This window comes from Chiloscyllium plagiosum, unplaced genomic scaffold (genome assembly GCF_037043375.1).
Source record: "Chiloscyllium plagiosum isolate Xiang-an unplaced genomic scaffold, Cpla_swu_hap1 HiC_scaffold_137, whole genome shotgun sequence".
NCBI lineage: Eukaryota > Metazoa > Chordata > Chondrichthyes > Orectolobiformes > Hemiscylliidae > Chiloscyllium > Chiloscyllium plagiosum.
In genome coordinates, this window is record NW_028270276.1 from 14,547 (window position 1) to 41,825 (window position 27,279).

The window sequence follows — 27,279 nt, forward strand, 5'->3', positions numbered from 1 at the left end:
CCCACCTCAACTACCCTCATCTACACCTCAACTACCCACCCCCCCACCTCAACTACCCTCACCCCCACCTCAACTACCCTCACCCCCACCTCAACAACCCTCACCCCACCTCAACTACCCTCATCCCCACCTCAACTACCCACTCCCCATCTCAACTACCCTCACCCCCACCTCAACAACCCTCACCCCCCACCTCAACTACCCTCACCCCCACCTCAACTACCCTCACCCCACCTCAACTACCCTCACCCCCACCTCAACAACCCTCACCCCCCACCTCAACTACCCTCACCCCCCACCTCAACTACCCACTCCCCACCTCAACGACCCACCCCCCACCTCAACTACCCTCACCCCCACCTCGACTACCCTCACCCCCACCTCAACTACCCACACCCCACCTCAACTACCCTCACCCCACACCTCAACTACCCACACCCCACCTCAACTACCCTCACCCCCCACCACAACTACCCTCACCCCCACCTCAACTATCCTCACCCCCACCTCAACTACCCACACCCCACCTCAACAACCCTCACCCCACACCTCAACTACCCTCACCCCACCTCAACTACCCTCACCCCACCTCAACTACCCCCACCCCCACCTGAACTACCCACACCCCACCTCAACTACCCTCATCCCACCTCAACAACCCTCACGCCCACCTCAACTACCCTCACCCCACCTCAACTACCCACACCCCACCTCAACTACCCTCACCCCCCACCTCAACTACCCCCACCCCCACCTCAACTACCCTCACCCCCACCTCAACTACCCTCACCCCCACCTCAACTACCCACACCCCACCTCAACTACCCTCACCCCACACCTCAACTACCCACACCCCACCTCAACTACCCTCACCCCCCACCTCAACTACCCCCACCCCCACCTCAACTACCCTCACCCCCACCTCAACTACCCTCACCCCCACCTCAACTACCCACACCCCACCTCAACTACCCTCACCCCACACCTCAACTACCCACACCCCACCTCAACTACCCTCACCCCCCACCTCAACTACCCTCACCCCCACCTCAACAACCCTCACCCCACACCTCAACTACCCTCACCCCACCTCAACTACCCTCATCCCACCTCAACAACCCTCATCCCCACCTCAACTACTCTCACCCCACCTCAACTACCCTCACCCCACCTCAACAACCCTCACCCCCCACCTCAAATACCCTCACCCCCCACCTCAAATACCCTCACCCCCCACCTCAACTACCCTCATCCCCACCTCAACTATCCTCATCCCACCTCAACTACCCTCACCCCACCTCAACTACCCACACCCCACCTCAACTACCCTCACCCCCCACCTCAACTACCCTCACCCCCACCTCAACTACCCTCACCCCCGCCTCAACTACCCTCACGCCCGCCTCAACTACCCTCACACCCACCTCAACTACCCTCACCCCCCACCTCAACTACCCTCACCCCCACCTCAACTACCCTCACCCCCACCTCAACTACCCTCACACCCACCTCAACTACCCACACCCCCCACCTCAACTACCCTCATCCCCACCTCAACTACCCTCACCCCACCTCAACTACCCACACCCCACCTCAACAACCCTCACCCCCCACCTCAAATACCCTCACCCCCCACCTCAACTACCCTCATCCCCACCTCAACTATCCTCATCCCACCTCAACTACCCTCACCCCACCTCAACTACCCTCACCCTCACCTCAACTACCCTCATCCCCACCTCAACTACCCTCACCCCCACCTCAACTACCCTCACACCCACCTCAACTACCCTCACCCCCGCCTCAACTACCCTCACCCCACCTCAACTACCCTCACCCTCACCTCAACTACCCTCATCCCCACCTCAACTACCCTCACCCCCACCTCAACTACCCTCACACCCACATCAACTACCCTTACCCCCACCTCAACTACCCTCACCCTCACCTCAACTACCCTCATCCCCACCTCAACTACCCTCACCCCCACCTCAACTACCCTCACACCCACATCAACTACCCTTACCCCCACCTCAACTACCCTCACACCCACCTCAACTACCCTCACCCCCGCCTCAACTACCCTCACGCCCGCCTCAACTACCCTCACCCCACACCTCAACTACCCTCACCCCCACCTCAACTACCCTCACACCCACCTCAACTACCCTCACACCCACCTCAACTACCCTCACCCCCACCTCAACTACCCTTACCCCCCACCTCAACTACCCTCACACCCACCTCAACTACCCTCACACCCACCTCAACTACCCACACCCCCCACCTCAACTACCCTCATCCCCACCTCATCTACCCTCACCCCACCTCAACTACCCTCACCCCCACCTCAACTACTCTCACCCCCGCATCAACTACCCTCACCCCCACATCAACTACCCTCATCCCCGCCTCAACTACCCTCACGCCCGCCTCAACTACCCTCACCCCACCTCAACTACCCTCACCCCCACCTCAACTACTCTCACCCCCACCTCAACTACCCTCATCCCCACCTCAACTACCCTCACCCCCACCTCAACAACCCTCACCCCCACATCAACTACCCTCACCCCCACCTCAACTACCCTCATCCCCACCTCAACTACCCTCATCCCCACCTCAACTATCCTCATCCCACCTCAACTACCCACACCCCCCACCTCAAGTACCCTCATCCCCACCTCAACTACCATCACCCCCACCTCAACTACCCTCACCCCCACCTCAACTACCCTCACCCCACCTCAACTACCCTCACCCCCCACCTCAACTAACCTCACCCCACCTCAACTACCCTCACCCTCACCTCAACTACCCTCACCCCCACCTCAACTAACCTCACCCCACCTCAACTACCCACCCCCCCACCTCAACTACCCTCACCCCCACCTCAACAACCCTCACCCCCACCTCAACTACCCTCACGCCCACCTCAATACCCACCCCCCCACCTCAACTACCCTCACCCCACACCTCAACAACCCTCACCCCCACCTCAACTACCCTCATCTCCTCCTCAACTACCCTCACGCCCACCTCAACAACCCTCACCCCCACCTCAACTACCCTCACGCCCACCTCAACTACCCTCACCCCACACCTCAACAACCCTCACCCCCACCTCAACTACCCTCATCTCCTCCTCAACTACCCTCACCACCACCTCAACTACCCTCACCCCCACATCAACTACCCTCACCCCCACCTCAACAACCCTCACCCCCACCTCAACTACCCTCACGCCCACCTCAACTACCCACCCCCCCACCTCAACAACCCTCACCCCCACCTCAACTACCCTCACCCCCACCTCAACTACCCTCATCTCCTCCTCAACTACCCTCACCCCCACCTCAACTACCCTCACCCCCACATCAACTACCCTCACCCCCACCTCAACAACCCTCACCCCCACCTCAACTACCCTCACGCCCACCTCAACTACCCACCCCCCCACCTCAACTACCCTCACCCCACCTCAACTACCCACACCCCCACCTCAACTACCCTCACCCCCACCTCAACTACCCTCATCCCCACCTCAACTACCCTCACCCCCACCTCAACAACCCTCACCCCCACATCAACTACCCTCACCCCCACCTCAACTACCCTCATCCCCACCTCAACTACCCTCACCCCCCACCTCAACTACCCACACCCCCACCTCAACTACCCTCACCCCCACCTCAACAACCCTCACCCCCACCTCAACTACCCTCACCCCCACCTCAACTACCCTCACCCCCACCTCAACTACCCTCACCCCCACCTCAACTACCCTCACCCCCACCTCAACAACCCTCACCCCCACCTCAACTACCCTCACCCCCACCTCAACAACCCACACCCCACCTCAACTACCCTCACCCCCACCTCAACTACCCTCACCCCCACCTCAACTACCCTCACCCCCACCTCAACCACCCTCATCCCCACCTCAACTACCCTCACGCCCACCTCAACTACCCTCACCCCCACCTCAACTACCCTCACCCCCCACCTCAACTACCCTCACCCCCACCTCAACTACCCTCACCCCACCTCAACTACCCTCACCCCCACCTCAACTACCCTCACCCCACCTCAACTACCCTCACCCCCACCTCAACTACCCTCACCCCACCTCAACTACCCTCACCCCCACCTCAACTACCCTCACCCCACCTCAACTACCCTCACCCCCACCTCAACTACCCTCACCCCACCTCAACTACCCTCACCCCCACCTCAACTACCCTCACCCCCACCTCAACTACCCACACCCCACCTCAACTACCCACACCTCACCTCAACTACCCTCACCCCCACCTCAACTACCCTCACCCCCACCTCAACTACCCTCACCCCCACCTCAACAACCCTCACCCCAACCTCAACTACCCTCACCCCCACCTCAACTACCCTCACCCCCACCTCAACTACCCACACCCCCACCTCAACTACCCTCACCCCCACCTCAACTACCGTCACCCCCACATCACCTACCCTCATCTACACCTCAACTACCCTCACCCCCACCTCAACTACCCTCACCCCCACCTCAACTACCCTCACCCCCACCTCAACTACCGTCACCCCCACATCACCTACCCTCATCTCCTCCTCAACTACCCACACCCCACCTCAACTACCCTCATCCCCACCTCAACTACCCTCATCCCCACCTCAACTACCCTCACCCTCACCTCAACTACCGTCACCCCCACCTCAACTACCCTCACCCCCACCTTAACTACCCTCACCCCCACCTCAACTACCCTCACCCCCACCTCAACTACCCTCACCCCCCACCTCAACTACCCTCACCGCACCTCAACTACCCTCATCCCCACCTCAACTACCCTCACCCTCACCTCAACTACCGTCACCCCCACATCACCTACCCTCATCTACACCTCAACTACCCTCACCCTCACCTCAACTACCCTCACCCCCACCTCAACAACCCTCACCCCCACCTCAACTACCCTCACCCCACCTCAACTACCCTCACCCCCACCTCAACTACCCTCATCTCCTCCTCAACAACCCTCACCCCCACCTCAACTACCCACACCCCACCTCAATCACCCTCACGCCCACCTCAACAACCCTCACCCCCACCTCAACTAGCCTCACACCTCACCTCAACTACCCTCACCCCCACCTCAACTACCCTCATCTCCTCCTCAACAACCCTCATCGCCACCTCAACTACCCTCACCCCACCTCAACTAGCCTCACACCTCACCTCAACTACCCTCACCCCCACCTCAACTACCCTCATCTCCTCCTCAACAACCCTCATCGCCACCTCAACTACCCTCACCCCCACCTCAACTACCCTCATCTCCTCCTCAACTACCCTCACCCCCACCTCAACTACCCTCACCCCCACCTCAACTACCGCCACCCCACCTCAACTACCCTCATCTCCTCCTCAACTACCCTCACCCCCACCTCAACTACCCACACCCCAACTCAACTACCCTCATCCCCACCTCAACTACCCACACCCCCCACCTCAACTACCCTCACGCCCACCTCAACAACCCTCACCCCCACCTCAACAACCCTCACCCCCACCTCAACTACCCACACCCCACCTCAACTACCCACACCTCACCTCAACTACCCTCACCCCCACCTCAACTACCCTCATCTCCTCCTCAACTACCCTCACCCCCACCTCAACAACCCTCACCCCCACCTCAACTACCCACACCCCACCTCAACTACCCACACCTCACCTCAACTACCCTCACCCCCACCTCAACTACCCTCACCTCCACCTCAACTACCCTCACCCTCACCTCAACTACCGTCACCCCCACCTCAACTACCCTCACCCCCACCTCAACTACCCTCATCTCCTCCTCAACTACCCACACCCCCACCTCAACTACCCTCATCCCCACCTCAACTACCCTCACCCTCACCTCAACTACCGTCACCCCCACCTCAACTACCCTCACCCCCACCTCAACTACCCTCACCTCCACCTCAACTACCCTCATCCCCACCTCAACTACCCTCATCCCCACCTCAACTACCCTCACCCTCACCTCAACTACCGTCACCCCCACCTCAACTACCCTCACCCCCACCTCAACTACCCTCACCCCCACCTCAACTACCCTCACCTCCACCTCAACTACCCTCATCCCCACCTCAACTACCCTCACCTCCACCTCAACTACCCTCACCCTCACCTCAACTACCGTCACCCCCACCTCAATGACCCTCAACTCCACCTCAACTACCCTCACCCCCACCTCAACTACCCTCACCCCAACCTTAACTACTCTTACTCTCACCTCAACCACCCTCACCCCCACCTCAACTACCCTCACCCCCACCTCAACTACCCTCGCCCTCTCCTTAACTACCCTCATCCCAACCTCAACTACCCTCATCCCAACCTCAACTCCCCCAACTGCCTCCTCCACGACCTACCCTCCACCCACTCAAGTATGTCCCAACCCTCACCTCGACCACTCCCTCCCGCATCCCAATTACCCTCACCCTACCTTCTCTGCCCCCTCTCCCTCCTCAACATCCCCTCCCCTCCCCCACCCCTTCAGGACCCACCTCTCCAACCATGTCCAGCACCCCTGTTCAGCTCCACCTCCCCACGTCACATCCCACCACCCTCGCCTCCAACCCGCTCTTCCTGAGCGAGCTCACACCTCCCCTGAACTGTTCGACCGCGTGGTGCATCACCTGGGGCGGGCGATGAGGGTGGCCCTTGGGTAGTGCGTCATCCTTGGCGGGGGGGGGGGGGGGGGGGGGGGGAGGGAGGCGGGTCAGGTCTATGCGCCCCTCGCCATCTCCTCCTCCCACCCCGCCCCTCCTCCCCAACACCCCCTCAGCCCCACCATTTCCTCACCCTCCCCGGTTCTAACCTCTGCCTCCCTGTCTCAACCCCCACCGCCCCCCCCCCCCCCCCCACCCCCTTGCCCCGTCTCTCTCAGGAGGGTGCTGAAAGCAGCCAACGCGGCCAACCTGACTGGCCACTTCCTGTGGGTGGGCTCGGACAGCTGGGGGGCAAAGGCCTCGCCGGTCCTGCACCAGGAGGAGGTGGCCGAGGGAGCAGTGACTGTCTTGCCGAAGAGGGCGTCCATCGAGGGTAAGGAGACGACGGCGATAACTACCCCAACCTCTCCCCACCCCCCGCCCCCGAACCCCAACACCGCCCCCGAACCCCACTCCGTGAGCCCTGACCAGGCCTCCGCGAGCGACGCTCAGGAAAGTCCCAGGCTCTGGTTGAGGCCTACGGCGTTCTCAGGGCAACCGGAGCCTGGGCTGGGATTCGTTAGGCCTGGCTCAGGGATTAATCGGGTGAACTTCCACTGGGCACTCCCTCTCTTTCTCTGTCTTTCTTTCTTTCTCTCTCTCTCTCTCTCTTTCTGAGTCTCTCTATCTCTCCTTTTCTCTTTCTCTATCTCTTCCACTATTTCACTCTCTTTCTCTCCCTCTCTCTTTTTTCCCTCTCTTTCTCTTTCTCTCTCTCTCTTTCTCTGTCTCTCTCCTTTTCTGTCTCTCTCTTTCTCTCTATCTCTTTCTCTCTCTCTTTATTTCTGTCTCTCTCTCTCTCCCCTCTGTGTCTCTCCCTCTCCTTCTCTCTCTGTCTCTTTCTCTCTCTCTCTATCTCTCTCTCTCTTTATTTCTGTCTCTCTCTCCCTCCCCCTCTCTCTTTCTCTATCTCTCACTCTCCCTCTCTCTATTTTTCTCTTTCTTTCTATCTCTTTCTCTCTCTCTCGTTATTTCTGTCTGTCTCTCTCCCTTTCTCTTTCTCATTCTGTTTCTCTATATCCACCCTGACCTGCACATCCCTGGGCACTACGGGGACAATTTAGCACGGCCAATCCACCCTAACCTGCACATCCCTGGGCACTACGGGGACAATTTAGCACGGCCAATCCACCCTAACCTGCACATCCCTGGGCACTACGGGGACAATTTAGCACGGCCAATCCACCCTAACCCGCACATCCCTGGGCACTACGGGGACAATTTAGCACGGCCAATCCCACCCTAACCTGCACATCCCTGGGCACTACGGGGACAATTTAGCACGGCCAATCCACCCTAACCTGCACATCCCTGGGCACTACGGGGACAATTTAGCACGGCCAATCCACCCTAACCTGCACATCCCTGGGCACTACGGGGACAATTTAGCACGGCCAATCCACCCTAACCCGCACATCCCTGGGCACTACGGGACAATTTAGCACGGCCAACCCACCCTAACCTGCACATCCCCGGGCACTACGGGACAATTTAGCACGGCCAATCCACCCTAACCTGCACATCCCTGGGCACTACGGGACAATTTAGCACGGCCAATCCACCCTAACCCGCACATCCCTGGGCACTACGGGACAATTTAGCACGGCCAATCCACCCTAACCTGTACATCCCTGGGCACTACGGGGACAATTTAGCATGGCCAATCCACCCTAACCTGCACATCCTTGGGCAGTACGGGGACAATTTAGCACGGCCAACCCACCCTAACCTGCACATCCCTGGGCACTACGGGGACAATTTAGCACGGCCAATCCACCCTAACCTGCACATCCCTGGGCACTGCAGGAACAATTTCCCATGGCCAATCCACCCTAACCTGCACATCCCTGGGCACTACGGGACAATTTAGCACGGCCAATCCACCCTAACCTGCACATCCCTGGGCACTGCAGGAACAATTTCCCATGGCCAATCCACCCTAACCTGCACATCCCTGGGCACTACGGGACAATTTAGCACGGCCAATCCACCCTAACCTGCACATCCCTGGGCTCTACGGGACAATTTAGCACGGCCAATCCACCCTAACCTGCACATCCCTGGGCTCTACGGGACAATTTAGCACGGTCAACCCACCCTAACCTGCACATCCCTGGGCACTACGGGGACAATTTAGCACGGGCCAATCCACCCTAACCTGCACATCCCTGGGCACTATGGGACAATTTAGCACAGCCAACCCACCCTAACCTGCACATCTTTGGACTGTGGGAGGAAACCCACGCAGACACGGGGAGACTATGCAAACTCCACCCAGACAGTCGCCCGAGGCTGGGATCGAACCCGGGTCTCTGGCGCTGCCACTGAACCACCAATGGGGGGGTGGGGGGTGCCATTGGCACCGAAGTGACGGAGCTTGGGATGGAAATGTCCGGGAATATCCCATGTTTCGAAAGGGTCAGGTCCGAGAACAGCAGGAGCTGGGGGTTTTTAACTGAGGTGCTGTCACTCAGAAGGGAACTGAGGTTGAATTATCCAATCAGAGCATCCGTCGAGAGGTTGGGGGGGGAGGGGGGGGGGGGTGGGTGGAGTGGGGGTGCAAAATGATCCCAAACAACATCAGCCACTGGTGGGAGTTGCTCAGAGGCCACCAATTGGAAATGGGGATGTTAGATGTCAAGATGCTTGAAGGTGGACCCTCAGTTTGTACAGCCCAGAATGCACTCTGCCAAACCAGCCGGGCAGAGTGCATTCTGGGCTGCGGTCGGATGGGGATCTGACTCGGGATCGCTTTTCGGATTTTGTGCTGTGTCCGGAGGAAGGCCAAATCAGTCACAGAGCTGGAAACACACCCTTCGGCCCATCCCGTCCGTGCCGACCCAGATATCCCAACCCAAGCTAGTCCCCCATTTGCCAGCACTTGGCCCATCTCCCCCTAAACCCTTCCTATCCATGTCTCCCCCCCCCCCCCCCAATCCTTTTAAATGTTGGCATTGTACCAGCCCCCACCACTTCCTCTGGCAGCTCGTTCCACACACGCACCACCCTCTGGGGGAAAAAGTTACCCCTCGGGTCCCTTTCCCCCCTCTCACCTTAAACCTACCCCCCCTCTAGTTCTGGGCTCTCCCCACCCCAGGGGGAAAAGACCTTGTCTATTTACCCTATCCATGCCCCCCCCTCATGATTTTATAAACCTCTAGTTCTGGACTCCCCCCACCCCAGGGGGAAAAGACCTTGTCTATTTACCCTATCCATGCACCCCTCATGATTTTATAAACCTCTAGTTCTGGGCTCCCCCACCCCAGGGGGAAAAGACCTTGTCTATTTACCCTATCCATGCCCCCCCCTCATGATTTTATAAACCTCTAGTTCTGGGCTCCCCCACCCCAGGGGGAAAAGACCTTGTCTATTTACCCTATCCATGCCCCCCCCTCATGATTTTATAAACCTCTAGTTCTGGGCTCCCCCACCCCAGGGGGAAAGACCTTGTCTATTTACCCTATCCACACCCCCCTCATGATTTTATAAACCTCTAGTTCTGGGCTCCCCCACCCCAGGGGGAAAAGACCTTGTCTATTTACCCTATCCATGCCCCCCCCTCATGATTTTATAAACCTCTAGTTCTGGGCTCCCCCCACCCCAGGGGGAAAGACCTTGTCTATTTACCCTATCCATGCCCCCCCCTCATGATTTTATAAACCTCTAGTTCTGGGCTCCCCCACCCCAAGGGGAAAAGACTTTGTCTATTTACCCTATCCATGCCCCCCCCCCCCCCTCATGATTTTATAAACCTCTAGTTCTGGGCTCCCCCCACCCCAGGGGGAAAGACCTTGTCTATTTACCCTATCCATGCCCCCCCCTCATGATTTTATAAACCTCTAGTTCTGGGCTCCCCCACCCCAGGGGGAAAAGACCTTGTCTATTTACCCTATCCATGCCCCCCCCCCCCCCTCATGATTTTATAAACCTCTAGTTCTGGGCTCCCCCACCCCAGGGGGAAAAGACCTTGTCTATTTACCCTATCCATGCCCCCCTCATGATTTTATAAACCTCTATAAGGTCACCCCCTCAGCCTCCGACGCTCCGGGGAAAACAGCCCCAGCCTGTTCAGCCTCTCCCTGTAGCTCAGACCCTCCAACCCTGGTAACATCCTTTTCTGAACCCTTTCAAGTTTCACCTTACTGTGAAACTACCTTTGGGAATGAGAAACCCGTGTTGGAGTACACAGATCCCTGAAAGTTGCCACCCAGGTCGATCGGGTTGTTAAGAAGGCGTACGGTGTGTTAGCGTCTATTGGGAGAGGGATTGAGTTTCGGAGCCACGAGGTCATGCTGCAGCTGTACAAAACTCTGGTGCGGCCGCACTTGGGAGTATTGTGTACAGTTCTGGTCACCGCATTATAGGGAGGATGTGGAAGCTTTGGAAAGGGTTCAGAGGGGATTTCCCGGGATGTAATGGAGGGAAGGTCTTATGGGGAAAGGCTGAGGGGCTTGAGGCTGTTTCCGTTAGAGAGAAGGAGGTTGAGAGGTGACTTAACTGAGACGTATCAGATAATCCGAGGGTTAGATAGGGTGGACAGGGAGGCTTTCCCCTCGGATGGTGATGGCTAGCACGAGGGGACACAGCTTTAAATTGAGGGGGTGATAGATACAGGACAGATGGCAGAGGGAGTTTCTTTACTCGGAGAGTAGGAGGGGGTGTGGAACGCACTGCCTGCCACAGTAGTAGACTCGCCAACTTTAGGGGCATTTAAATGGGCATTGGATAGGCATATGGATGTGAATGGGATAGTGTAGGAGGGAGGGGCTTCAGATTGGTCAGCACAGCAATGGAGGGCCTGTACTGCGCTGGAACGTGCTATGATCATGTGCATGCAAAATTGTTCAGCTTTTAGGCAGGTTCTCAAAGCGGTTGAAGGGAAATGATGAAGGTGCGAGGGGTAAATTGGGGAACGACAGATTGGGAAAACACGCCAAAATATTCAACGTGAGACAAGAGGCGACGGGTATTTAAAGAAATATCAGAGGACGTACGTCAGAAACTTATGACTCTGAGGCACAGACACCTCAGGAAACATCAATTAACGCAAGTTAATGAGAGACTGCAGTGCATCGAAGGACATGTCTGATAAAAATACTTCGGAATTGGCCGGGGGATTGAGATGTGGGCAAGGAGGGGCCCAGGACGTGTAGCTCAAAAGGGAACAGAAATCCGATCGAAAAATAGAAAAAGTGGATGACAAAGTCTCCCTCAGGTACCAGAAAAGATTAGCGACAGCGAATGTAGGACATTGAGAGGTGGAGACAGCGGGTTTGTAACAGAGACCCAGGAAAGGGAGGGCGAACTGACTGCTGACTTGGCGCGGAGTGTGTAGTTCCCAATATTCCGACGACACCAAACCAACAGGGTGGAAGCAGGCCATTCGGCCCGACGTGACCGCACTTGACCCTCCGCAGAGTAACCCACCCAGACCCATTCCCCCACCCTATTCCTCAACATCCAAACCTGACCAACACACCCGAACACATCCCTGGCCACTACAGGGACAATTTAGCACGTCCAATCCACCCTAACCCGCACATCCCTGGGCACTACGGGGACAATTTAGCACGGGCCAATCCACGCGAACCTGCACATCCCTGGGCACTACGGGGACAATTTAGCACGGCCAATCCACCCTAACCCGCACATCCCTGGGCACTACGGGGACAATTTAGCACGGCCAATCCACCCTAACCTGCACATCCCTGGGCACTACAGGGACAATTTAGCACGGCCAATCCACCCTAACCTGCACATCCCTGGGCACTACAGGGACAATTTAGCACGGCCAATCCACCCTAACCTGCACATCCCTGGGCACTACAGGGACAATTTAGCACGGCCAATCCACCCTAACCCGCACATCCCTGGGCACTACGGGGACAATTTAGCACGGCGAATCCACCCTAACCGGCACATCCCTGGGCACTATGGGACAATTTAGCACGGCCAATCCACCCTAACCTGCACATCCCTGAGCACTATGGGACAATTTAGCACGGCCAATCCACCCCAACCTGCACATCCCTGAGCACTACGGGGCAATTTAGCACGGCCAATCCACCCTAACCTGCACATCCCTGGGCACTATGGGACAATTTAGCACGGCCAATCCACCCCAACCTGCACATCCCTGGGCACTCCGGGGACAATTTAGCACGGCCAATCCACCCTAACCTGCACATCCCTTGGCATTATGGGGACAATTTAGCACGGGCCAATCCACCCCAACCTGCACATCCCTGGGCACTCCGGGGACAATTTAGCATGGCCAATCCACCCTAACCTGCACATCCCTGGGCACTACGGGGACAATTTAGCACGGCCAATCCACCCTAACCTGCACATCCCTGGGCACTATGGGGACAATTTAGCACGGCCAATCTACCCTAACCCGCACATCCCTGGGCACTACGGGGACAATTTAGCACGGCCAATCCACCCTAATCTGCACATCCCTGGGCACTATGGGGACAATTTAGCACGGCCAATCCACCCTAACCTGCACATCCCTGGGCACTACGGGACAATTTAGCACGGCCAATCCACCCTAACCTGCACATCCCTGGGCACTACGGGACAATTTAGCACGGGCCAATCCACCCTAACCTGCACATCCCTGGGCACTATGGGACAATTTAGCACGACCAATCCGTCCTAACATGCACATCCCTGGGCACTACGGTGACAATTTTGCACAGCCAATCCACCCTAACCTGCACATCCCTGGGCACTACGGGGACAATTTAGCACAGCCAATCTACCCTAACCCGCACATCCCTGGGCACTACAGGGACAATTTAGCACGGCCAATCCACCCTAACCTGCACATCCCTGGGCACTACGGGGACAATTTAGCACGGCCAATCCACCCTAACCTGCACATCCCTGGGCACTACGGGGACAATTTAGCACGGCCAATCCACCCCAACCTGCACATCCCTGGGCACTACGGGGACAATTTAGCACGGCCAATCCACCCCAACCTGCACATCCCTGGGCACTACGGGGACAATTTAGCACGGCCAATCCACCCTAACCTGCACATCCCTGGGCACTACGGGGACAATTTAGCACGGCCAATCCCGATAACCTGCACATCCCTGGGCACTACGTGGACAATTTAGCACGGCCAATCCACCCCAACCTGCACATCCCTGGGCACTACGGGGACAATTTAGCACGGCCAATCCACCCTAACCTGCACATCCCTGGGCACGACGAGGACAATTTAGCACGGCCAATCCCCATAACCTGCACATCCCTGGGCACTACGGGGACAATTTAGCACGGCCAATCCACCCTAACCTGCACATCCCTGGACACTACGGGGACAATTTAGCACGGCCAATCCACCCTAACGTGCACATCCCTGGGCACTACGGGGACAATTTAGCACGGCCAATCCACCCTAACCTGCACATCCCTGGGCGCTACGGGACAATTTAGCACGGCCAATCCACCCTAACCCGCACATCCCTGGGCACTATGGGACAATTTAGCACGGCCAATCCACCCTAACCTGCACATCCCTGGGCGCTACGGGACAATTTAGCACGGCCAATCCACCCTAACCCGCACATCCCTGGGCATTATGGGGACAATTTGGCACGGCCAATCCACCCTAACCTGCACATCCCTGGGCACTACGGGGACAATTTAGCACGGCCAATCCACCCTAACCTGCACATCCCTGGACACTACGGGGACAATTTAGCACGGCCAATCCACCCCAACCTGCACATCCCTGGGCACTACGGGGACAATTTAGCACGGCCAATCCACCCTAACCTGCACATCCCTGGACACTACGGGGACAATTTAGCACGGCCAATCCACCCTAACGTGCACATCCCTGGGCACTACGGGGACAATTTAGCACGGCCAATCCACCCTAACCTGCACATCCCTGGGCACTACGGGACAATTTAGCACGGCCAATCCACCCTAACCTGCACATCCCTGGGCATTATGGGGACAATTTAGCACGGCCAATCCACCCTAACCTGCTCATCCCTGGGCACTACGGGGACAATTTAGCACGGCCAATCCACCCTAACCTGCACATCCCTGGGCACTCCGGGGACAATTTAGCACGGCCAATCCACCCTAACCTGCACATCCCTGCGCACTACAGGGACAATTCAGCACGGCCAATCCACCCTAAACTGCACATCCCTGGGCACTATGGGGACAATTTAGCACGGCCAATCCACCCTAACCTGCACATCCCTGGGCACTACAGGGACAATTCAGCACGGGCCAATCCACGCGAACCTGCACATCCCTGGGCACTATGGGGACAATTTAGCACGGCCAATCCACCCTAACCTACACATCCCTGGGCACTACGGTGACAATTTAGCACGGGCCAATCCACGCGAACCTGCACATCCCTGGGCACTATGGGACAATATAGCACGGCTAATCCACCCTAAACTGTACATCCCTGGGCACTACGGTGACAGTTTAGCACGGCCAGTCCACCCTAACCTGCACATCCCTGGGCACTACGGTGACAATTTAGCACGGCCAATCCACCCTAACCTGCACATCCCTGGGCACTACGGGGACAATTTAGCACGGCCAATCCACCCTGACCCGCACATCCCTGGGCACTATTGGACAATTTAGCACGGCCAATCCACCCGAACCTGCACATCCCTGGGCACTACGGTGACAATTTACCACGGCAAATCCACCCTGACCCGCACATCCCTGGGCACTATGGGAACAATTTAGCATGGCCAATCCACCCTAACCTGCACATCCCTGGGCACTACGGGGACAATTTAGCACGGCCAATCCACCCTAACCTGCACATCCCTGGGCACTATGGGAACAATTTAGCATGGCCAATCCACCCTAACCTGCACATCCCTGGGCACTACGGGGACAATTTAGCATGGCCAATCCACCCTAACCTGCACATCCCTGGGCGCTACGGGACAATTTAGCATGGCCAATCCACCCAGACCCGCACATCCCTGGGCACTACAGGGACAATGTAGCACGGCCAATCCACCCTAACCCGCACATCCCTGGGCACTATGGGACAATTTAGCACGGCCAATCCACCCTAACCTGCACATCCCTGGGCACTAGGGGACAATTTAGCACGGCCAATCCATCCTAAACCGCACATCCCTGGGCACTATGGGACAATTTAGCACGGCCAATCCATCCTAACCTGCACATCCCTGGGTACTACGGGGACAATTTAACACGGCCAATCCACCCAACCCTGCACATCCCTGGGCACTACAGGGACAATTTAACACGGCCAATCCATCCTAACCTGCACATCATTACTGAGAGAGAGTAACAGAGGGACGTAGTTATCGAGAGAGAGAGTTACAGACGGAGATAGTTATCGAAAGAGAGAGATACAGAGAGAGATAGTTATCGAGAGAGAGAGTTACAGAGGGAGGTAGTTATCGAGAGAGAGAGAGAGAGAGTTACAGAGGGAGATAGTCATGGAGAGAGAGAGAGTTACAGAGGGAGATAGTTATCGAGAGAGAGAGAGAGAGTTACAGAGGGAGGTAGTTATCGAGAGAGAGAGAGAGAGTTACAGAGGGAGGTAGTTATCGAGAGAGAGAGTTACAGAGGGAGATAGTTATCGAGAGAGAGAGAGTTACAGAGGGAGATAGTTATTGAGAGAGAGACAGTTACAGAGGGAGATAGTTATCGAGAGAGAGAGAGAGAGTTACAGAGAGAGGTAGTTATCGAGAGAGAGAGAGAGTTACAGAGGGAGGTAGTTATCGAGAGAGAGAGTTACAGAGGGGGATAGTTATCGAGAGAGAGAGAGTTACAGAGGGGGATAGTTACTGAGAGAGAGACAGTTACAGAGGGAGATAGTTATCGAGAGAGAGAGAGAGAGTTACAGAGAGAGGTAGTTATCGAGAGAGAGAGAGAGTTACAGAAGGAGATAGTTATCGAGAGAGAGACAGAGTTACAGAGGGAGATAGTAATCGAGAGAGAGAGTTACAGAGGGAGATAGTTATCGAGAGAGAGAGTTACAGAGGGAGATAGTTATTGAGAGAGAGAGTTACAGAGGCAGATAGCAATCGAGAGAGAGAGTTACAGAGGGGGATAGTTATCGAGAGAGAGAGAGAGAGTTACAGAGGGAGATTGTTATCGAGAGAGAGAGAGTTACAGAGGGAGATTGTTATTGAGAGAGAGAGTTACAGAGGGAGATATTTATCGAGAGAGAGAGAGTTACAGAGGGAGATAGTTATTGAGAGAGAGAGAGTTACAGAGGGAGATAGTTATCGAGAGAGAGAGAGTTACAGACGGAGATAGTAATTGTGAGAGAGAGAGTTACAGAGGGAGATAGTTATCGAGAGAGAGAGTTACAGAGGGAGAGAGTTATCGAGAGAGAGAGAGATTTACAGAGGGAGATAGTTATCGAGAGAGAGAGAGAGAGAGAGTTACAGAGGGAGATAGTTATCGAGAGAGAGAGAGTTACAGAGGGAGATCGTTATTGAGAGAGAAAGTTACAGACGGAGATAGTTATCGAGAGAGAGAGAGTTACAGAGGGGAGATAGTTATTGACAGAGTGAGAGAGTTTCAGAGGGAGATAGTTATCGAGAGAGAGAGAGTTACAGACGGAGATAGTAATTGAGAGAGAGAGAGTTACAGAGGAAGATAGTTATTGACAGAGAGAGAGTTACAGACGGAGATAGTAATTGAGAGAGAGAGAGTTACAGAGGGAGATAGTTATCGAGAGAGAGAGATACAGAGGGAGGCAGTTATCGAGAGATAGAGAGAGTTACAGAGGGAGATAGTTATTGACAGAGAGAAGTGACAGAGGGAGATAGTTATCGAGAGAGAGAGAGAGTTACAGAGGGAGATAGTTATCGAGAGAGAGAGTTACAGAGGGAGATAGTTATCGAGAGAGAGAGAGTTACAGAGGGAGATAGCTATTGAGAGAGAGAGTTACAGAGGGAGATAGTTATTGACAGAGAGAAGTGACAGAGGGAGATAGTTATCGAGAGAGAGAGAGAGTTACAGAGGGAGATAGCTATTGAGAGAGAGTGTTACAGAGGGAGATAGTTATCGAGAGAGAGAGTTACAGAGGGAGATAGTTATCGAGAGAGAGAGAGGGAGTTACAGAGGGAGATAGTTATCAAGAAAGAGAGTTACAGAGGGGGATAGTTATCGAGAGAGAGAGTTACAGAGGGAGATAGTTATCGAGCGAGAGAGAGTTACAGAGGGGGATAGCTATCGCGTGAGAGAGAGTTACAGGGGGACATAGTTATCGAGAGAGATAGAGTTACAGAGCGAGATAGTTATCGAGAGAGACAGAGATAGTTACAGAGGGACATAGTTATCGAGAGAGAGAGAGAGTTACAGAGGGGGTTAGTTACTGAGAGAGAAAAGGTTACAGAGGGCGATAGTTATCGAGAGAGAGAGAGAGGGAGTTTCCGAGGGAGATAGTTATGGAGAGAGAGAGAGTTACGGAGGGAGATAGTTATCGAGAGAGAGAGAGTTACAGAGGGAGATAGTTATTGAGAGAGAGAGTTACAGAGGGAGATAGTTATCCAGAGAGAGAGTTACAGAGGGAGATAGTTATGGAGAGACAGACAGAGTTGCAGAGGGAGATAGTTATCGAGAGAGAGACAGAGTTACAGAGGGAGATAGTTATCGAGAGAGAGAGAGTTACAGAGGGAGACAGTTATCGAGAGAGAGAGAGTTACAGAGGGAGATAGTTATCGAGAGAGAGAGTGTTACAGAGGGAGATAGTTAATGAGAGAGAGAGAGAGAGAGTTTCCGAGGGAGATAGTTATGGAGAGTGAGAGAGTTACGGAGGGAGATAGTTATCGAAAGAGAGAGAGAGTTAGAGAGGGAGGTAGTTATCAAGAGAGAAGAGTTACAGAGGGAGATAGTTATCGAGAGAGAGTGAGAGAGAGTTACAGAGGGAGGTAGTTATCGATAGAGAGAGAGTTACAGAGGGAGATAATTATCGAGAGAGAGAGTTACAGAGGGAGATAGTTATCGAGAGAGAGAGAGTTACAGAGGGAGATAGTTATCGAGAGAGAGAGAGAGAGTTACAGAGGGAGATAGTTATCGAGAGAGAGAGAGTTACAGAGGGAGATAGTTATCGAGAGAGAGAGAGAGAGTTACAGAGGGAGATAGTTATCAAGAGAGAGAGAGTTACAGAGGGAGATAGTTATCGAGAGAGAGAGGTACAGCGGGAGATATTTATTGAGAGAGAGAGTTACAAACGGACATAGTTATTGAGAGAGAGAGTTATAGAGGGAGATATTTATCGAAAGAGAGAGCGTTACAGTGGGAGATAGTTATCGAGAAAGTGAGAGAGTTACAGAGGGAGATAGTTATCGAGAGAGAGAGAGTTACAGAGGGAGATAGTTATCGAGAGAGAGTTACAGAGGGAGATAGTTATCGAGAGAGAGAGTTACAGAGGGAGATAGTTATCGAGAGAGAGAGAGAGTTAGAGAGGCAGACAGTTATCGAAAGTGAGTGAGAGTTACAGGGGGAGGTAGTTATCGAGAGAGAGAGTTACAGAGGGAGATAGTTATCGAGAGAGAAAGTTACAGAGGGAGATAGTTATCGAGAGAGTGAGAGAGAGAGTTACAGAGGGAGATAGTTATCGAGAGAGTGAGAGAGAGAGTTACAGAGGGAGATAGTTATCGAGAGAGAGTGAGAGAGAGAGTTACAGAGGGAGATAGTTATCGAGAGAGAGTGAGAGAGAGTTACAGAGGGAGATAGTAATCGGGAGAGAGAGTTACAGAGGGAGATAGTTATCGTGAGAGAGAAAGTTACAGAGGGAGATAGTAATCGAGAGAGTGAGAGTTACAGAGGGAGATAGTTATCGAGAGTGAGAGAGAGTTACAGAGGGAGATAGTTATCGAGAGAGAGAGAGTTACAGAGGGAGATAGTTATCGAGAGAGAGAGTGAGTTACAGAGGGAGATAGTTATCGAGAGAGAGTGTTACAGATGGAGATAGTTATTGAGAGAGAGAGAGAGTTACAGAGGGAGATAGTTATCGAGAGAGAGTGAGAGAGAGTTACAGAGGGAGATAGTAATCGAGAGAGAGAGTTACAGAGGGAGATAGTTATCGTGAGAGAGAAAGTTACAGAGGGAGATAGTAATCGAGAGAGTGAGAGTTACAGAGGGAGATAGTTATCGAGAGTGAGAGAGAGTTACAGAGGGAGATAGTTATCGAGAGAGAGAGAGTTACAGAGAGAGATAGTTATCGAGAGAGAGAGTGAGTTACAGAGGGAGATAGTTATCGAGAGAGAGTGTTACAGATGGAGATAGTTATTGAGGAAGAGAGAGAGTTACAGAGGGAGATAGTTATCGAGAGAGAGAGAGTTACAGAGGGAGATAGTTATTGAGAGAGAAAGTTACAGAGGGAGATAGTTATCGAGAGAGTGATAGATACAGAGGGAGATAGTAATCGAGAGAGAGAGTGTTACAGAGGGGAGATAGTTATCGAGAGAGAGAATTACAGAGAGAGATAGTTATCGAGAGAGAGAGAGAGTTACAGAGGAAGATAGTTATCGAGAGAGTGAGAGAGTTACAGAGGGAGATACTTATCGAGAGAGAGAGTGAGTTACAGAGGGACATAGTTATCGAGAGAGAGAGTTACAGATGGAGATAGTTATCGAGAGAGAGAGAGTTACAGAGGGAGGTAGTTATCGAGAGAGTTACAGAGGGAGATAGTTATTGAGAGAGTGAGAGATACAGAGGGAGATAGTTATTGAAAGAGTGAGTTACAGAGGGAGAGAGTTATCGAGAGAGAGAGTTACAGAGGGAGATAGTTATTGAGAGAGTGGGAGATATAGTGGGAGATAGTTATAGAGAGAGAGAGTTACAGAGAGAGCTAGTTATCGAGAGAGAGTTACAGAGGGAGATAGTAATCAAGAGAGAGGGAGAGAGTAACAAACGGAGAAAATTATCGAGAGAGAGAGATTTACAGAGGGGGATAGTTATTGAGAGAGAGAGAGGTACAGAGGGAGATAGTTATCGAGAGAGAGTTACAGAGGGGGATAGTTATCGAGAGAGAGAGAGTTACAGAGGGAGATAGTTATCGAGAGAGAGAGAGATACAGAGGGAGATAGTTATCGAGAGAGAGAGAGTTACAGAGGGAGATAGTTATCGAGAGAGAGAGGTACAGCGGGAAATATTTATTGAGAGAGAGAGTTACAAACGGACATAGTTATTGAGAGAGAGAGTTATAGAGGGAGATATTTATCGAAAGAGAGAGAGTTACAGTGGGAGATAGTTCTCGAGAGAGAGAGTTACAGAGGGAGATAGTTATCGAGAAAGTGAGAGAGTTACAGAGGGAGAGAGTTATCGAGAGAGAGAGAGTTACAGAGGGAGATAATTATCGTGAGAGAGAAAGTTCCAGAGGGAGATAGTTATCGAGAGAGAGTTACAGAGGGAGATAGTTATCGAGAGAGTGAGAGAGAGAGTTACAGAGGGAGATAGTTATCGAGAGAGAGAGAGAGAGAGTTACAGACTGTGATCGTTATCGAGAGAGAGAGTTACAGAGGGAGATAGTTATCGTGAGAGAGAGTTACAGAGGGGGATAGTTATCAAGAGAGAGAGAGTTACAGAGGGAGATAGTTATCAAGAGAGAGAGAGTTACAGAGGGAGATAGTTATCGTGAGAGAGAGTTACAGAGGGGGATAGTTATCAAGAGAGAGAGAGTTACAGAGGGAGATAGTTATCGAGAGAGAGAGAGTTACAGAGGGAGATAGTTATCGAGAGAGAGAGAGTTACAGAGGGAGATAGTTATCGAGAGAGAGAGTGTTACAGATGGAGGTAGTTATTGAGAGAGAGAGAGAGTTACAGAGGGAGATAGTTATCAAGAGAGAGAGAGTTACAGAGAGAGATAGTTATTGAGAGAGAGAGAGTTACAGAGGGAGATAGTTATTGAGAGAGAGAGTTACAGAGGGAGATAGTTATCGAGAGAGAGAGTTACAGAGGGGAATAGTTATTGAGAGAGAGAGAGTTACAGAGGGAGATAGTTATTGAGAGAGAGAGAGTTACAGAGGGAGATAGTTATCGAGAGAGAGAGAGTTACAGAGGGGGATAGTTATTGAGAGAGAGAGTTACAGAGGGAGATAGTTATCGAGAGAGAGAGAGTTACAGAGGGGGATAGTTATTGAGAGAGAGAGTTACAGAGGGAGGTAGTTATCGATAGAGAGAGAGTTACAGAGGGAGGTAGTTATCGATAGAGAGAGAGTTACAGAGGGAGATAGTTATCGAGAGAGAGTGAGAGAGAGAGTTACAGAGGGAGATAGTTATCGAGAGAGAGTGAGAGAGAGTTACAGAGGGAGATAGTTATCGAGAGAGAGAGAGTTACAGAGGGAGATAGTTATCGAGAGAGAGACAGTTACAGAGGGAGATAATTATCGTGAGAGACAAAGTTACAGAGGGAGATGGTTATGGAGAGTGAAAGTTCCAGAGGGAGATAGATATCGAGACAGAGAGAGAGTGAGAGAGAGTTACAGAGGGAGATAGTTATCGAGAGAGAGAGAGTTACAGAGGGAGATAGTTATCGAGAGAGAGAGTGAGTTACAGAGGGAGATAGTTATCGAGAGAGAGTGTTACTGATGGAGATAGTTATTGAGAGAGAGAGTTACAGATGGAGATAGTTATCGAGAGAGAGAGTTACAGAGGGAGATAGATATCGAGACAGAGAGAGAGAGAGTGAGAGAGAGTTACAGAGGGAGATAGTTATCGAGAGAGAGAGAGTTACAGAGGGAGATAGTTATCGAGAGAGAGAGTGAGTTACAGAGGGAGATAGTTATCGAGAGAGAGTGTTACTGATGGAGATAGTTATTGAGAGAGAGAGTTACAGAGGGAGATAGTCATCGAGCGAGAGAGTTACAGAGGGAGATAGTTATCGTGAGAGATAAAGTTCCAGAGGGAGATAGTTATCGTGACAGTGATAGATACAGAGGGAGATAGTAATCGAGAGAGAGAGTGTTACAGAGGGGAGATAGTTATCGAGAGAGAGAGTTACAGAGGGAGATAGTTATCGAGAGAGTGAGAGATACAGAGGGAGATAGTTATCGAGAGAGAGAGAGTTACAGAGGGAGATAGCTATTGAGAGAGAGAGTTACAGAGGGAGATAGTTATTGACAGAGAGAAGTGACAGAGGGAGATAGTTATCGAGAGAGAGAGAGAGTTACAGAGGGAGATAGCTATTGAGAGAGAGTGTTACAGAGGGAGATAGTTATCGAGAGAGAGAGTTACAGAGGGAGATAGTTATCGAGAGAGAGAGAGGGAGTTACAGAGGGAGATAGTTATCAAGAAAGAGAGTTACAGAGGGGGATAGTTATCGAGAGAGAGAGTTACAGAGGGAGATAGTTATCGAGCGAGAGAGAGTTACAGAGGGGGATAGCTATCGCGTGAGAGAGAGTTACAGGGGGACATAGTTATCGAGAGAGATAGAGTTACAGAGCGAGATAGTTATCGAGAGAGACAGAGATAGTTACAGAGGGACATAGTTATCGAGAGAGAGAGAGAGTTACAGAGGGGGTTAGTTACTGAGAGAGAAAAGGTTACAGAGGGCGATAGTTATCGAGAGAGAGAGAGAGGGAGTTTCCGAGGGAGATAGTTATGGAGAGAGAGAGAGTTACGGAGGGAGATAGTTATCGAGAGAGAGAGAGTTACAGAGGGAGATAGTTATTGAGAGAGAGAGTTACAGAGGGAGATAGTTATCCAGAGAGAGAGTTACAGAGGGAGATAGTTATGGAGAGACAGACAGAGTTGCAGAGGGAGATAGTTATCGAGAGAGAGACAGAGTTACAGAGGGAGATAGTTATCGAGAGAGAGAGAGTTACAGAGGGAGACAGTTATCGAGAGAGAGAGAGTTACAGAGGGAGATAGTTATCGAGAGAGAGAGTGTTACAGAGGGAGATAGTTAATGAGAGAGAGAGAGAGAGAGTTTCCGAGGGAGATAGTTATGGAGAGTGAGAGAGTTACGGAGGGAGATAGTTATCGAAAGAGAGAGAGAGTTAGAGAGGGAGGTAGTTATCAAGAGAGAAGAGTTACAGAGGGAGATAGTTATCGAGAGAGAGAGCGTTACAGATGGAGATAGTTATTGAGAGAGAGAGTTACAGAGGGAGGTAGTTATCAAGAGAGAAGTGTTACAGAGGGAGATAGTTATTGAGAGAGAGAGTTACAGAGGGAGATAGTTATCGAGAGAGTGAGAGAGAGAGTTACAGAGGGAGATAGCTATCGAGAGAGAGAGTTACAGAGGGAGATAGTTATCGAGAGAGAGAGTTACAGAGGGAGATAGTTATCGAGAGAGAAAGTTACAGAGGGAGATAGTTATTGAGAGAGAGAGTTACAGAGGGAGATAGTTATCGAGAGAGTGAGAGAGAGTTACAGAGGGAGATAGCTATCGAGAGAGAGTGAGAGAGAGAGTTACAGAGGGAGATAGTTATCGAGAGAGAGTGAGAGAGAGTTACAGAGGGAGGTAGTTATCGATAGAGAGAGAGTTACAGAGGGAGATAATTATCGAGAGAGAGAGTTACAGAGGGAGATAGTTATCGAGAGAGAGAGAGTTACAGAGGGAGATAGTTATCGAGAGAGAGAGAGAGAGTTACAGAGGGAGATAGTTATCGAGAGAGAGAGAGTTACAGAGGGAGATAGTTATCGAGAGAGAGAGAGAGAGTTACAGAGGGAGATAGTTATCAAGAGAGAGAGAGTTACAGAGGGAGATAGTTATCGAGAGAGAGAGGTACAGCGGGAGATATTTATTGAGAGAGAGAGTTACAAACGGACATAGTTATTGAGAGAGAGAGTTATAGAGGGAGATATTTATCGAAAGAGAGAGCGTTACAGTGGGAGATAGTTATCGAGAAAGTGAGAGAGTTACAGAGGGAGATAGTTATCGAGAGAGAGAGAGTTACAGAGGGAGATAGTTATCGAGAGAGAGTTACAGAGGGAGATAGTTATCGAGAGAGAGAGTTACAGAGGGAGATAGTTATCGAGAGAGAGAGAGAGTTAGAGAGGCAGACAGTTATCGAAAGTGAGTGAGAGTTACAGGGGGAGGTAGTTATCGAGAGAGAGAGTTACAGAGGGAGATAGTTATCGAGAGAGAAAGTTACAGAGGGAGATAGTTATCGAGAGAGTGAGAGAGAGAGTTACAGAGGGAGATAGTTATCGAGAGAGTGAGAGAGAGAGTTACAGAGGGAGATAGTTATCGAGAGAGAGTGAGAGAGAGAGTTACAGAGGGAGATAGTTATCGAGAGAGAGTGAGAGAGAGTTACAGAGGGAGATAGTAATCGGGAGAGAGAGTTACAGAGGGAGATAGTTATCGTGAGAGAGAAAGTTACAGAGGGAGATAGTAATCGAGAGAGTGAGAGTTACAGAGGGAGATAGTTATCGAGAGTGAGAGAGAGTTACAGAGGGAGATAGTTATCGAGAGAGAGAGAGTTACAGAGGGAGATAGTTATCGAGAGAGAGAGTGAGTTACAGAGGGAGATAGTTATCGAGAGAGAGTGTTACAGATGGAGATAGTTATTGAGAGAGAGAGAGAGTTACAGAGGGAGATAGTTATCGAGAGAGAGTGAGAGAGAGTTACAGAGGGAGATAGTAATCGAGAGAGAGAGTTACAGAGGGAGATAGTTATCGTGAGAGAGAAAGTTACAGAGGGAGATAGTAATCGAGAGAGTGAGAGTTACAGAGGGAGATAGTTATCGAGAGTGAGAGAGAGTTACAGAGGGAGATAGTTATCGAGAGAGAGAGAGTTACAGAGAGAGATAGTTATCGAGAGAGAGAGTGAGTTACAGAGGGAGATAGTTATCGAGAGAGAGTGTTACAGATGGAGATAGTTATTGAGGAAGAGAGAGAGTTACAGAGGGAGATAGTTATCGAGAGAGAGAGAGTTACAGAGGGAGATAGTTATCGAGAGAGAGAGTTACAGAGGGAGATAGTTATTGAGAGAGAAAGTTACAGAGGGAGATAGTTATCGAGAGAGTGATAGATACAGAGGGAGATAGTAATCGAGAGAGAGAGTGTTACAGAGGGGAGATAGTTATCGAGAGAGAGAATTACAGAGAGAGATAGTTATCGAGAGAGAGAGAGAGTTACAGAGGAAGATAGTTATCGAGAGAGTGAGAGAGTTACAGAGGGAGATACTTATCGAGAGAGAGAGTGAGTTACAGAGGGACATAGTTATCGAGAGAGAGAGTTACAGATGGAGATAGTTATCGAGAGAGAGAGAGTTACAGAGGGAGGTAGTTATCGAGAGAGTTACAGAGGGAGATAGTTATTGAGAGAGTGAGAGATACAGAGGGAGATAGTTATTGAAAGAGTGAGTTACAGAGGGAGAGAGTTATCGAGAGAGAGAGTTACAGAGGGAGATAGTTATTGAGAGAGTGGGAGATATAGTGGGAGATAGTTATAGAGAGAGAGAGTTACAGAGAGAGCTAGTTATCGAGAGAGAGTTACAGAGGGAGATAGTAATCAAGAGAGAGGGAGAGAGTAACAAACGGAGAAAATTATCGAGAGAGAGAGATTTACAGAGGGGGATAGTTATTGAGAGAGAGAGAGGTACAGAGGGAGATAGTTATCGAGAGAGAGTTACAGAGGGGGATAGTTATCGAGAGAGAGAGAGTTACAGAGGGAGATAGTTATCGAGAGAGAGAGAGATACAGAGGGAGATAGTTATCGAGAGAGAGAGAGTTACAGAGGGAGATAGTTATCGAGAGAGAGAGGTACAGCGGGAAATATTTATTGAGAGAGAGAGTTACAAACGGACATAGTTATTGAGAGAGAGAGTTATAGAGGGAGATATTTATCGAAAGAGAGAGAGTTACAGTGGGAGATAGTTCTCGAGAGAGAGAGTTACAGAGGGAGATAGTTATCGAGAAAGTGAGAGAGTTACAGAGGGAGAGAGTTATCGAGAGAGAGAGAGTTACAGAGGGAGATAATTATCGTGAGAGAGAAAGTTCCAGAGGGAGATAGTTATCGAGAGAGAGTTACAGAGGGAGATAGTTATCGAGAGAGTGAGAGAGAGAGTTACAGAGGGAGATAGTTATCGAGAGAGAGAGAGAGAGAGTTACAGACTGTGATCGTTATCGAGAGAGAGAGTTACAGAGGGAGATAGTTATCGTGAGAGAGAGTTACAGAGGGGGATAGTTATCAAGAGAGAGAGAGTTACAGAGGGAGATAGTTATCAAGAGAGAGAGAGTTACAGAGGGAGATAGTTATCGTGAGAGAGAGTTACAGAGGGGGATAGTTATCAAGAGAGAGAGAGTTACAGAGGGAGATAGTTATCGAGAGAGAGAGAGTTACAGAGGGAGATAGTTATCGAGAGAGAGAGAGTTACAGAGGGAGATAGTTATCGAGAGAGAGAGTGTTACAGATGGAGGTAGTTATTGAGAGAGAGAGAGAGTTACAGAGGGAGATAGTTATCAAGAGAGAGAGAGTTACAGAGAGAGATAGTTATTGAGAGAGAGAGAGTTACAGAGGGAGATAGTTATTGAGAGAGAGAGTTACAGAGGG

At 51.7% G+C, this 27,279-nt stretch overlaps 1 protein-coding gene across 1 annotated transcript in view; it reads left to right on the forward strand.

The window, feature by feature from the left end:
- The window catches only part of LOC148133997 (metabotropic glutamate receptor 6-like), a 105,112-nt gene that overhangs the window by 13,273 nt on the left and 64,560 nt on the right, over window positions 1–27,279 (forward strand). The window contains 1 exon segment of the mRNA XM_087985709.1: window positions 6,960–7,114. Coding sequence (XP_087841835.1) covers window positions 6,960–7,114 — 155 coding nt within the window.